Source organism: Dendrobates tinctorius, unplaced genomic scaffold (assembly GCF_039654945.1).
Source record: "Dendrobates tinctorius isolate UK_male_01 unplaced genomic scaffold, ASM3965494v1 ptg000091l, whole genome shotgun sequence".
Classification (NCBI taxonomy): domain Eukaryota; kingdom Metazoa; phylum Chordata; class Amphibia; order Anura; family Dendrobatidae; genus Dendrobates; species Dendrobates tinctorius.
Genome location: NW_027361759.1, coordinates 14,364,308 through 14,377,175, shown reverse-complemented (window position 1 = coordinate 14,377,175; position 12,868 = coordinate 14,364,308). Strand labels below are relative to the sequence as shown.

The 12,868-nt window shown below is 41.1% G+C and overlaps 1 protein-coding gene across 1 annotated transcript in view; it reads right to left on the bottom strand.

Annotated features, from left to right (window-relative positions):
• MYH15 (myosin heavy chain 15) overlaps positions 1-12,405 on the bottom strand; it is a 61,477-nt gene extending 49,072 nt beyond the window's left edge. Inside the window, exons 1-4 of the mRNA XM_073586251.1 lie at positions 12,315-12,405; positions 2,804-2,907; positions 1,345-1,488; positions 371-527 (exon numbers count right to left, since the gene is read on the bottom strand). Coding sequence (XP_073442352.1) covers positions 371-527; positions 1,345-1,488; positions 2,804-2,907; positions 12,315-12,405 — 496 coding nt within the window. The remainder of the gene's footprint in view (positions 1-370; positions 528-1,344; positions 1,489-2,803; positions 2,908-12,314) is intronic.
• Positions 12,406-12,868: the final 463 nt, after the last annotated feature.

Below are 12,868 nucleotides of genomic sequence, written 5' to 3'. Positions count from 1 at the left end.
GGTTTGGAGAGACATTATAATTTGTATATCTCCCATTACACTTTTAGTAACAGATTACTAAAAATAGGTTCTATTATTGTGCAGAAAAACAAGGCAAAATAACCCACCGACGTGGTTTATAATGGAAACCATTAAGCAGTATTGAATCCATAGTATGAGAGATGTTATTGGCACCTGAAGGATCCCCATGACTTATAATGGAGTCCATCATATACATTAGTGATGGTTGATAATTGGATTGGAAGAATAGTGCTGTATACATTGTTATTCTTCCCCATAAATCTCACAAAATTTGCAATAACCCCCAAATATTTACCAATTTGAGATATAGACTAGAAGTTACTAAGTACTAAGGTAAAATGCTACTTACTGCGCAACATGTCATGGTAAGCATTGTCAGCAATGGAAAAGATATGAGGAGGGGCCTCCGAACGTCTCTTGCCCTTATAGGCAGAAACAACTTCAGTTTTATAGACTGGAAGCCATTTGTATGGGTTCACAGTTACACAAAAAAGGCCTGAATAGGTCTGAAATTTAGAAGAAAAAAATGATGATGGTAATTATTACATCTACTTATTAAAATGTTGGAATAAAAATGTTTAATAAACACAAGTAAAGCTTTAAAGAAAATAATGGTTTAAGGAAATAATAAAATAAATAATATGTATATTATAGGTGATAATTATGGTAAAGTAGCAGATACATAAATGTTACTTCCCATGAGAATGAATATTAGTTAAAAGGGTCATCCAGGTCATTTTTTTTAATGCGGTCCAAAAAACTTACAGGCAGGTAGTTGCTAACTTCCTGCCTGTTGTGCCCAGCACTGATCTCTGCTGGCACAGAGCGGTCGCAGACCACTCCTGCCGGCGATTCAGCTTCCGCTGATGTCATGTCAACAGAGCAGTGACTTCTCTTCCGCTCTGTTGATAGAGTGTGACTGCCGACATCTTGCTGATTGATAGCTGGCTCCCCGCTGCCTAACTGCAGGGAACCTGCTGTTATCGTCAATCATGCCCTGTTGACAGAGCAGCCCTGTGGATGTGGAGCAGCTAGATTGCTGGCAGGAGCGGTCGGTGACCGAGCCAGTGCCAGGTAGAATAGGCAGGTAGTTAGAAACTTCCTGCCTGTTATTTTTTTTTTACTATGGGCCTAAAATCTAAGTAAAAAAAACTCCTGTAATAAAACCCCTTTAACATTTAAAACCAATCTAAAATGTAAAATTTAAAACAAAGATAATTTCAAGGTTTCGTATTTAAGTGCAGAAAAGATAAAATGTTTGAGTACCTGAAATGCAGCTAATCAACAATATAGTATACAGTATAGAGCAATGATTGAGCTTACATAGATCATCCAATTAGCATAGCGTTTCTTCAGATTAAATAGCACTGATGCTTCATTCAGATGTGTCAACATGGCCATGTCTTCAATCATGTCAAACTTTGGAGGATTCATCTGCTGAACATCTCCTTCCTTTACAATCACCGACTAAAAAGGAGAAACCGGTAACTTGAATTGCTTACTTTCCTGGCATACAAAAATACCGACAAAATATTTGTATGACACAACTCCTATATAGAAAAATGCAATGCAGGTACTGAGACAGTCCTGGATTGGGATTTACCCCATAAAATATATATTTTTTAAAAGTTTGCAAAGCAAAATGTCTGTGTCAAATTTTCAAATAGATCCTGGAAAATCACTTGGCAAGTAGAGTTATGCAAAGAACTATGCTTTTAATGTTGGTGCCATGCATGACAAACTGATCCAGGGTAACTATTTCCCTTGTATGTGTATTTTTACATTCATATGCACAGAAACTTCTTGGTCTGTGAACATCCACAGTAGGTCACCAGTTTTTTTTACCACCTATTTACACCAAGGGATTCTTTACTGTAAGAGCAGTGAGATTATGGAACACTCCGCTGCACACTGTTGTAATGGTTGATTCACTAAAAAATTCAAGGAGAGCATTTCTTGAAAATGATAATATACCGTATTTTTTTGAACTGTTAGACGCACTTTTTTCCTCCAAAAATGTGTAGGAAAATGGGGGGTGCATCTTATAGTCCAGATGTACTCTGGCTGTGGATTTGGAGGTGGGGGAGCGTCAGCGTCGGAGGAATGGGTCATATGAGGCAGGAGCAGGCAGCTGCGGCTAAGTCCTCCCGCTGCTAAAGAGAAATGAATATTCACTGCATTCCACGCATACGGGCAGTGAATATTCATTGCTCTTTAATAGCGCACATGCTGTTAGCCTCAGCAGCCAGCTTCCTGCAGCTACCGGGCTTTCGCGTGTCCCCGCTACTTAAGGGAATGAATATTCACTGCTCGCCACTCCCATAGGCATGGAATGCAGTGAATATTCATTCCCTTTAATAGTGAGGACACCCTGCATACCAGGATAGGGATGAGGGGGATCATGCATAGCAGGATAGGAAAGATGGAGCCATGCATACCAGGATAGGGGATATTAGTACAGAATTGACCAGATTTTTTGCTTCAATTTTTTATTTTCTAATTTCCACAACTAAAACTTAGGTGTGTGTTATGGTCTGGTGCATCTTATAGTCTGAAAAATACGGTAGGTTATTGGTACTAGATTCTGTGGTGGGACATTGATCCACTGTACTAGTCTGATTGCTGTTTGTGAAGTCGGGAAGGAATTTTTCACCTAATATGGGGAAATTAGCATCTGCCTATTGTAGTTTTTGCTCAAACTGGTGAAATCCTTTATGTGTGTCTATTTAGTTTCTTTGTCTCATTCTATGTAATGTGCTAAGAACATTATGGTATATTTCACCTTTCCATCTGCCAGTTCAACAGTCACTTTTCCTCCACCTGTCTCTTTGATCTCAGCTTCCAGATAGGCTTCCTTTTCATCAGGTATCCAACATTTCTTTTTTCCTGTTACAATAAACATGTAAATTGCATAGTTACTATATGGAGTACTGTGTTCAGTTTTGGGCGCCACATTTTAAAAAAAGACATCAACAAACTGGAGCAAGTTCAGAGAAGAGCGACCAGAATTGTGACCAATCTGCAAACCATGTCCTATGAGGAACAGTTACAGGATTTGGGAATGTTTAGCTTGCAAAAAAGAAGGCTGAGAGGAGACTTAATAGCTGTCTACAAATATCTCAAGGGCTGTCACATTGTAGAAGGATCATCTTTATTCTCATTTGCACAAGGAAAGACTAGAAGCAATGGAATAAAATTGAATGGGAGGAGACACAGATTAGATATTAGAAAAAACTTTGACAGTGACAATGATCAATGAGTGGAACAGGCTGCCACGAGAGGTGGTGAGTTCTCCTTCAATGGAAGTCTTCAAACAGAGGCTGGACAGACATCTGTCTGGGATGATTTAGTGAATCCTTCTTTGAGCAGGGGATTGGACCAGATGGCCCAGGACGTCCCTTCCAACTGTACCATTCTATGATTCTATATATTTCATTATTTTTTTCAGAGATCAGTGACCCATCAACAGTCTGTATTATGAATACCTAAGCAGAGCACCACATGAAGACCCCCCACAGGCCGCCCCGGAGCACGAGCATATCATTAACTCAAAACTGAAAATAAAGATTACACAACAACCACAAGACGGATTTCATCAACCAAGGTATCATTGTAATCAGTATAACGGCGCCAACCTGACACTGTGTGTAGGTTACTGAGCACAATCCATCTGACAGATTCTCTTTAAAATCACTGGGGAAAGCATTATTAAACTCCCATACACATTAGACTAATCTTGATTGAACATGCCGAAATGATCAGAGTTTGCCGATATTGTAACGTGTAAGAGGAATCTGGGTTCTATAATGCCTATGCGGGAATCCAGATTCACACATTTGTCTCCAGAGGCTAAGTCCTTTGTCCCAGCTTCTGAGCATGCTCACGGGACTAGCTCTCATTGGAGTTCAGGAGTCAGGTGCTCAGGTCCTACCTCCTGATTTGATTTTGGAGATTTCCGGCAGGTCCCGTACGCTATAAAAAGTGCGCATGGCCGCTATGCCATGCGCTAGTATTTTTCATACTGCTGCTGTATGTATGGTGATGGATGCTTGGACTGGTGACTGACTTATTATGAAACCCCTTCCTTCTGATATTACGATTGTGTGAGTGACTGGGCAGCCGCCAGTAGCAGCGCTAGCGTCAGCACGCTCCAGCTATACTTTCCAGCAGCTAGCGTCCTGCATCGCGCCAGCGAGTTTGCGGTGTCTCCTCTGTGGCTCCATGCACACCGCGCTGCGGTTGCAGTCTGTCGGACGTTCGCAGTTGCGACGTTCCGCATCTTTTGTTACGGTAGGTCTAGACGGAGTAGTCCTGCGGTTTAAGGCTACTCCTGTGACCTTAAATACCGTATCTGTGTTGCTGTCAGTCTGTGACATAGAACAGACTCAGCGTTATTGTGTACTCCGTGCTTGCAGCTCTGTGTGTGAACAGAGCTTGCCTCAGTGCATATTGGGTGCAGTTATACCCAGTGCACACTACCGCCGTAGTACTCTGCCTCTGTTAGCAGCGGTCTTTCCATCTGCCGCACGGTGTACCCCGGGCGGCGAACACGCTTATTTATATTTTTTTAAGTGTGTTCCGCCGCCGTCACATAATACTAGCGCCAGGGTCTGGCTAAAGATGGCAGATCAGCAGCAGCTGTTACAGCTTGTGCGTCAGCTCGAGGCTCGTCTTGCTACCCTTGAGAGAGCTCTCGCAGCTTCGCAGGCCACAGATGCTGCTGTCCAAGCACTTACGGACGCGGTTGGACGTATGTCCATGTCCGCCCTTGCACTGACAGTTACCCGCCTCCCGTTACCCGAAAAATATTCTGGTGATGGCGCCTCCTGTAGAGGTTTTATCAGCCAGTGCTCGATTCACCTGGAGCTACTGGCTGCACAATTCCCTACAGAGCGGGCCAAGGTGGCCTTTATTATATCCCTACTGTCAGGCAAGGCACTGGAATGGGCCACGCCATTATGGGAGCGTGGTGACCCGGATATCCGGACCGCAGCTAATTTGTTAACTGCTATCAGGCAGGTGTTTCTGGGTCCACGGGTTACACATGATACCTCTCTGCAATTGCTCGCCTTGTCCCAAGGATCACTCTCGGTCAGTCAATACGCCGTCCGTTTTCGGACACTGGCGTCCGAGTTGGAGTGGTCCGACAAGGCTCTAATTCCTGTGTTCTGGAAGGGATTAGCGAAGCATGTAAAGGATGCCCTCTCCACGAGAGAAATTCCCACCAATCTCGAGGAGTTAATATCAATCTCCTCGCGGATTGACCTCCATTTTTCGGAGCGTGGTTTGGAGTGAGCTCACTCCAAACGGAGAGGTACCCCGGCTCCCAAATTTTTTGAGCCTCTGGAGGTGTCTGAACCAGAGGTTCCGCCACCCGAGCCCATGGAGGTGTCTCGCGCCATGTCTGAGACATGTCCGGTTCAAGAGCCTGTATGCGGTTGTCACCACCTACTAGCTGCTTGGCAGGAAGACAGTTTCCCGCAATGCTCTGACTGTGAACAGGTAAGTGAGACCTTTGTCCATCCTTGCCAGCGGCCTAAAGTCCTCGCGTGGGCACACGCGCCCAATGCGGACGGCCATCGTGGCTATATGCAGACCACGAAGTCTTTGGCCGGTGCGTATTGGTGGCCGCACAGGGCTCGGGACGTAAAGAAATTTATTCGGGCATGCACCCTATGTGCTCGGGATAGTCTTCCCGAACGGAGTGTGGCTACACCCGTCGTTACACGGCGGCCATCTCCTAAAACTCCCATTGTCTCCCGGGTATCCCTCCTGAGTCTTGGCGATCTGGCCTCTCCTGATACCATCCATGTGTCCCGCTTTTCGGTTTCACCTACTGGGACATCAGGCTCGCCTTTTGACGAGTCTGAGACCTGTACCTCTGTCGGGCACAGGTTGGTGGACAGGAGGGTTCAGGGAGGAGGGGGCCCTAGGAGGGGGGGTAATGTTAGGAATCTGGGTTCTATAATGCCTATGCGGGATTCCAGATTCACACATTTGTCTCCAGAGGCTAAGTCCTTTGTCCCAGCTTCTGAGCATGCTCACGGGACTAGCTCTCATTGGAGTTCAGGAGTCAGGTGCTCAGGTCCTGCTCCTGATTTGATTGGTTATGCTCAGGGCTCTGGAGATTTCCGGCAGGTCCCGTACGCTATAAAAAGTGCGCATGGCCGCTATGCCATGCGCTAGTATTTTTCATACTGCTGCTGTATGTATGGTGATGGATGCTTGGACTGGTGACTGACTTATTATGAAACTCCTTCCCTCTGATATTACGATTGTGTGAGTGACTGGGCAGCCGCCAGTAGCAGCGCTAGCGTCAGCACGCTCCAGCTATACTTTCCAGCAGTTAGCATCCTGCATCGCGCCAGCGAGTTTGCGGTGTCTCCTCTGTGGCTCCGTGCACACCGCGCTGCGGTTGCAGTCTGTCGGACGTTCGCAGTTGCGACGTTCCGCATCTTTTGTTATGGTAGGTCTAGACGGAGTAGTCCTGCGGTTTAAGGCTACTCCTGTGACCTTAAATACCGTATCTGTGTTGCTGTCAGTCTGTGACATAGAACAGACTCAGCGTTATTGTATACTCTGTGCTTGCAGCTCTGTGTGTGAACAGAGCTTGCCTCAGTGCATATTGGGTGCAGTTATACCTAGTGCACACTACAGCCGTGGTGCTCTGCCTCTGTTAGCAGCGGTCTTTCCATCTGCCGCACGGTGGACCCCGGGCGGCGAACACCCTTATTTATATTTTTTTAAGCGTGTTCCACCGCCGTAACAATGTGTATGAGAACCTCCCTACTCACCCCAGAGAGATGATGTCGGGGAAGAGAAGGATCCAGCACATCAGAATTTAGATCACTGATCCCTTTATTCTCTGAAATTAAAGCCACTACCAGAGGAGTGCTTGGCTGTGCGTTCCTGTGTATGGGGGACTTGGATTTCAGGATTATCATGAAAGGTAACATTTTTATTTTAAAGATGGAAATTAAAAGGGTTGTCCAATCTTAACCTACAAGTCACTCTATGCGACAGCAGATTTGCGGATCCTTACATTGTGCACTATGCGTTGTGAGGACTCTCTGGTGCCGGCACGGAGCGGTGGGTGCATGACCGCTAGTGTGCAATATGCATACTTCTGGCTACATTCTGACTAGATGGGCACGGCCTCGCAGGTGTATTGATCGAAGCCGGAAACAGTCTGGTCGGAATATTCACATGTAAAGCGCCATGGAATAAATGGCACTTTAAAAATTAATAATAATAGTATGACCAGGAGTATGCATATCGTATACTTGCAGTCACATGACAGTTACAGCCCTGGAAAATTCTCGCATCACACAGTCACTGCGACGTGAGGATTTACAAGTCTGCAGTCACATAAAGTAACTGCAGGCTTGTCATTTAAGACCGGACAACCCCTTTAATAAATGCTCAAACTCTTAATAATGTAGAAAATAAAAAAGATGTATGTATATAAAAATATATATAGATGATACATTCAATTAAGCACATACTGTGACGAAGTATTGGTGAAAGTGATTCCATTACCTAGAGAGCCATGTGACAGAAGGTCTAACAGCCCTGATTGTGAGAAATCCCAAATCCCATAGCAAAGGACATTTTCTCCTCCCTATCTGACTTCCACAGAAGCTCTAGTTACTCATGAAAATGCAAGGTAAATTGAAAATGTAAAGAAAATCAATATATCTATTTTCAGAACCTTGATAGATCTACAATAAAAACATTTAATGCAAAATGTAAAGTAAAAAAAATAATAAAAAAAGCATTGAAACATTGTCTCCTATTTACTAATGATATTTATTTAGAGAATCTCAAAAAAGCCAAATTATACCAGAGTGGCTATAAATGACTTTAAGACAAATCTTAGTGGGCATATTTTATGCCACTTGGCGCTATATCTGGTCCTTGCCACTACCAAATGAGGAGCAGATTCTGACACTTCTTAGCCATACTCCATCAAGTCGTATTGAAAATGTGTTAAACATAGTGCACTGCACAGGGTTATTCTTACTGTCACAAAAGTTTAGGCTACGAGGCTCGTACATTCCCTCAATGAGTTTTTGATGTTGCAGAATCTCTACACCATTTCTGCACGTATTATGTACATTAGGTTACTTGCATTTCTTTCAGCGTACCTACAAGAGTCATTAATATCGTTCGGATTTGAAACATGCACCGCAGGTCAGTTAACAGTGATTAAAAAGCTCAGTAGTCGGGAGATTTCTATAAATCGCATCCACTTTGCTGGAACTGTAAGATGCTGCGTTTTTGACACAGCAAAAATTAGCAGTGTAAAACCGCACCATATACACACAGTCTAAATCCGCAGGTAAAAATGCACATGCGTTTTTAGTGCGTTCCTGCAGCGGAAATGCATCAAAAACACACGTAATCTCCACATTAGTATATAAATAAAGTTTTATCAAAGCCAAATATCAGGACATATTAAAACAAAAAATCCGAAGATAAAGCAAAAACACGTTTCTAAAAATATTATATAAACTAATGATGATAAATAAAAGAATATATATAATACTGTGAAATAAAACAAATAAAATGAATAATGATGGGCAAAATATGGTTTTACACCACAATGAACATAAGCATATAAAAGATACGATGTAATAAAAACCAAAATAATTGTTAAAAATATATATCTTTATAGAAGCAAAAAGTTTCTTTCATATATATAAAAATTAATACAATAAATACCAAAATTAGCCACAAAGTGGCGCTGCAAATAGATATCAAGCACAAGTAAATAAGACTAGTAAATAACATGTGAAAGTGAAACTAATTCAAAAGCCATGATACTAAACTTGATTGGAAGTAAAAAAAAATGCTCAGTGCAAGTAAAGAAAAAAAAAAGTGCAATTCACATGAAGAATGCGCAAACACGCAAATAGTTAAATCTATACCTACAAAGTGCAATGTGCAGCAGCGCCAGAGGTCCCAGTCCCTACGTACGTTTCGGCATGTATAGCCTTCTTCCAGGCTTTTTTTTTTTTTTTTTACTTGCACTGAGCATTTTTTTTTACTTCCAATCAAGTTTAGTATAATGGTTTTTGAATTAGTTTCACTTTCACATGTTATTTATTAGTCTTATTTACTTGTGCTTGATATCTATTTGCAGCGCCACTTTGTGGCTAACTTTGGTATTTATTGTATTAATTTTTATATATATGAAAGAAACTTTTTGCTTCAATAAAGATATATATTTTTAACAATTATTTTGGTTTTTATTACATCGTATCTTTTATATGCTCATATTAAAAACAAAGCAGCTTTGTTTAAAACATGACATGCCAAAAAGAGTCAAAAATTGCAGTATCAAAAATGCATGTAAAAAAAAATACACTCAAAAACGCAATAAAAAAACTGCAAGCAACCTAATTTACTTAATATGTGAAGAAATGTTTTTCACACAGCCTGTCCTACTACGTGTGCTGTGAAATCTAGGACGGGTTGTGATTGATGGCAGTTGTCATCTTTAAAATCCTGACAGAGTGCAGAAGATAAAGCATGGGTTTTTGCTAAATAAAGGTACTGAGAAAAATCTTGATATTTAAATGTGTATTATTTATTTTATTCATTTTAAATGTATTTTTTTTTCATTTATTTGTTTTATTACATTTCTCTGAGAACCCCTTTAATTAGTGCGAACCCTATGATATAATTGACGCAAATAAAGGCAATGCAGCCCTCTGACCACAAAAATTCCACTTCTGATTACTGTCTCTTCAGATATATGAATTTAACTTTTATTTTTTTATGGCTGGAAAAATAATGTGTATAACAACTGATTCGCTAATTATTTTTCACTTTACTTCTTTGTGCTGCATAAATAATGTTTGTGTGCTGTGATGTTACACGCAGGTCACATTTCCTCGTGCTGGTGTGCTACTCAGCCAATACACATCATACTACACGATCCAGCATTTGTTTCATAGGGCAGAAATGTGTTAACCTTGGACTCTTTTCTCTCCTCCAGGAAGCAGAATCTTGACTTAATTCTCTACAGATACAGTAAGCTACAATTGGACAGTGTATAACTAACCTAAATCGAGTTCAGATGGCCGTATTTATCTATCCACGTACAGTCGTCTGAATCTGACCAAAGATCTCGGCATCTTCTCTGTTAAGGTACTGTCACACTTAGCGATGCACCAGCGATCCCGACCAGTGATATGACCCGGTCAGGATCGATGGTGCATCGCTAAGTGGTCGCTAGTGAGCTGCCACACAGGCAGATCTCACCAGCGACATCGCAGAGGGCGGGGGTCGCTACTTACCTGTCACACTAGGCGATCCTGACGTCCTCTCGCCTGGCTCCACACTCGTCGCTCTTCTCTCCACAGGAAGCGCTGCAGGAAGCTGACGACGAGAAACAGTCCTGGACGTTCTCGCACGATCAGCGATAACCAGCGGGGGAGCGGGTTGTAGGTAAGTATCACACACAGCGATATCGCTAGCAATATCACTATAGCGTCACAAGTTATAGCGATATTGCTAGCGATATCGCTTAGTGTGACAGGCCCTTTACTGCACTAATGTCCAGCTGTGCCTGTAATCTCCAAAAGAAAACCTTTCAGTGGAGATAAGCAAATTTGAGTTGAATAGAAATTCTCTAATTTTACAAGAATTAGCATTCCCCAGAATACGGATTTTATTGCAATTTGTTTTGCTTGAATTCTGCAAAATAGCAGCCAGCTATGGTCAACATCTGGCTGAACCTTTTAACAAAATTAATACCTCCCCGCTTACGTGCCTGCCGCCCAGCCCGTCGCACATGTTTTATCCCTTTCTCAATTGTGTGCATCCTCTTTCGAATTTGCCTGAAAACTGGAATTAGAATCTTTACAGATTCAATCATCTCCAGCATGTATCCTACTGTACTTGTCAGAAAACTTGATCAGAAAATAAAAATAAAACTTGGAAATACAATTATATTGTGTTTTATTATAAGATGCTGTACTTCAGTAGTTTCTGATATGCTTCTGAATATGTACCCTGATTTTTAAAGTGCTGTGGAATCTGTTGGCACTAAGTAGCTATAAGGTAGATTTAATAAAAAAAAAATTTGAAAAAAATAGCTTGTCAAAAGAACTACAACATAAAGGTTAATCTAATTAAACACTTTCCTAATTCTTCAAACAAAATATCCCATCCAGAGAACAACTGCCCAATCTAAAAAAAAAAATGCAACTACTGTGATGTACTATAGGAAAAATAGTATTACTACATTCTAATTGCAGTGTTCTAACCACAGAAAACCCATTTAAAAAATATATATATTTCTTAAATAGTAAGCCAACTTTTAGACTTTGTACCGCCATAATTACAAAGACATGATTAAAGTGAATCATTAAACTATATGTAACCCATCACGATACTAATAAAATCTATAACATCCTGCAAAAACAAAAAGTCCTCATTTGCTTTCATGTAGTGAACAAAAAGAAACTATATGTTTCTATAAATGCGGCTACATTTTTTTTTTTCATAAAGCCTCCGGAAGAAGCAGTGCGAAACGCGCGTCGGGGCAGAGGGACAATCCAGGGATCTCCACCAGCTGTCACTGATAGATACTAGAGGCTAATGCCTTCATACCCCCTTTTTTTACCCTCTTACACCTTTATTAGCGCCATTAGGAAGATTTTTTAGGGAGTTTTTTGCACACCAGTCACTTTAAGCTATGAGCTAAATATGCCTGAGGGTAGTCTAGCATAATAGGAAGAGAGGATGCATGCTTGTGTCCCTTGTATCAGTTTTTGTGCGCAAATATGTGCAATGATTTTTGTATTCATGACATAAACACCTTTGCTGCAGTGGGTTTTCCTATGGAGTGTTAGGTCCCTCTTCTATTTTGGTATAGCACCTTTCTTTTTAATTAATTTTTTGTCTGATTTGTTAATAAAGCATGATATTTTAATTTATATACCATTGTGTGGTACCATTTTTCTATTATGGGTTTCCACAAAGGTGAAAATATTTCTATCTTATAGAATAATGTTGACTTATTCTTATACCACACTTGTAAAAATAATGAATTTATTATTATTCATCCTTTTAGTCCCCGTTCCTCCCACAACAAACAATCCAACACCGCCAAAAGAGGAAGAATAAAACAAGCGTTCTTGCAGTTTTGGTGACAGCAAAATGTAAAAAGCTGTGGCTCATGAAATGGGTTGATTTATGGAATAAAAATAAAATATAAAATGTCTCTGTTCTTACTGTAAATCCTAAAATAGATTAAAATATATAAAATGTACGGTACTTGCCATCGAAAGCCACAGTCTGCTGCACCATTAACTCTTTGTCACTCTTCCTCAGAAAGGGAGCTGCCTCCCCGAAATCTGACATGTCCATCATCTTGACAGCTTGATGTGATATACAAAATCAGCCACTGCAAACATAAAACAATTTTTTTTTTTATGATTATGACTATAATACACATAAAAAAATAACTAAATATATATGCCAGGCATTATTATAAGCCATTTCAAGAAAGTGTAATGATTATTACATACCCTGTCAAGTGATTGATTCAGTGCCCCGTGCCGGATGAGGTCTACCTTTTATATGAGGTCTCCAAGGTCAACGAGTCCAAGGACCTCTCGTGTGATGCCATATTAGTCTGGTGGATGTAGATTGGTGACACTAAGCATACATGTTACGGGGACGTGGTTTTTTTTGGCTCATGCTTGTCTCTTCGCTTGATTGTTGGTACATTGTTGATAAATGACCTAATGGAACAGAGAAATTGTTTTCCCTAATCACTTGTGATAAAATGTGTACACCATGGCTCCCGAAATATCTCCTTATCACTCTCCAC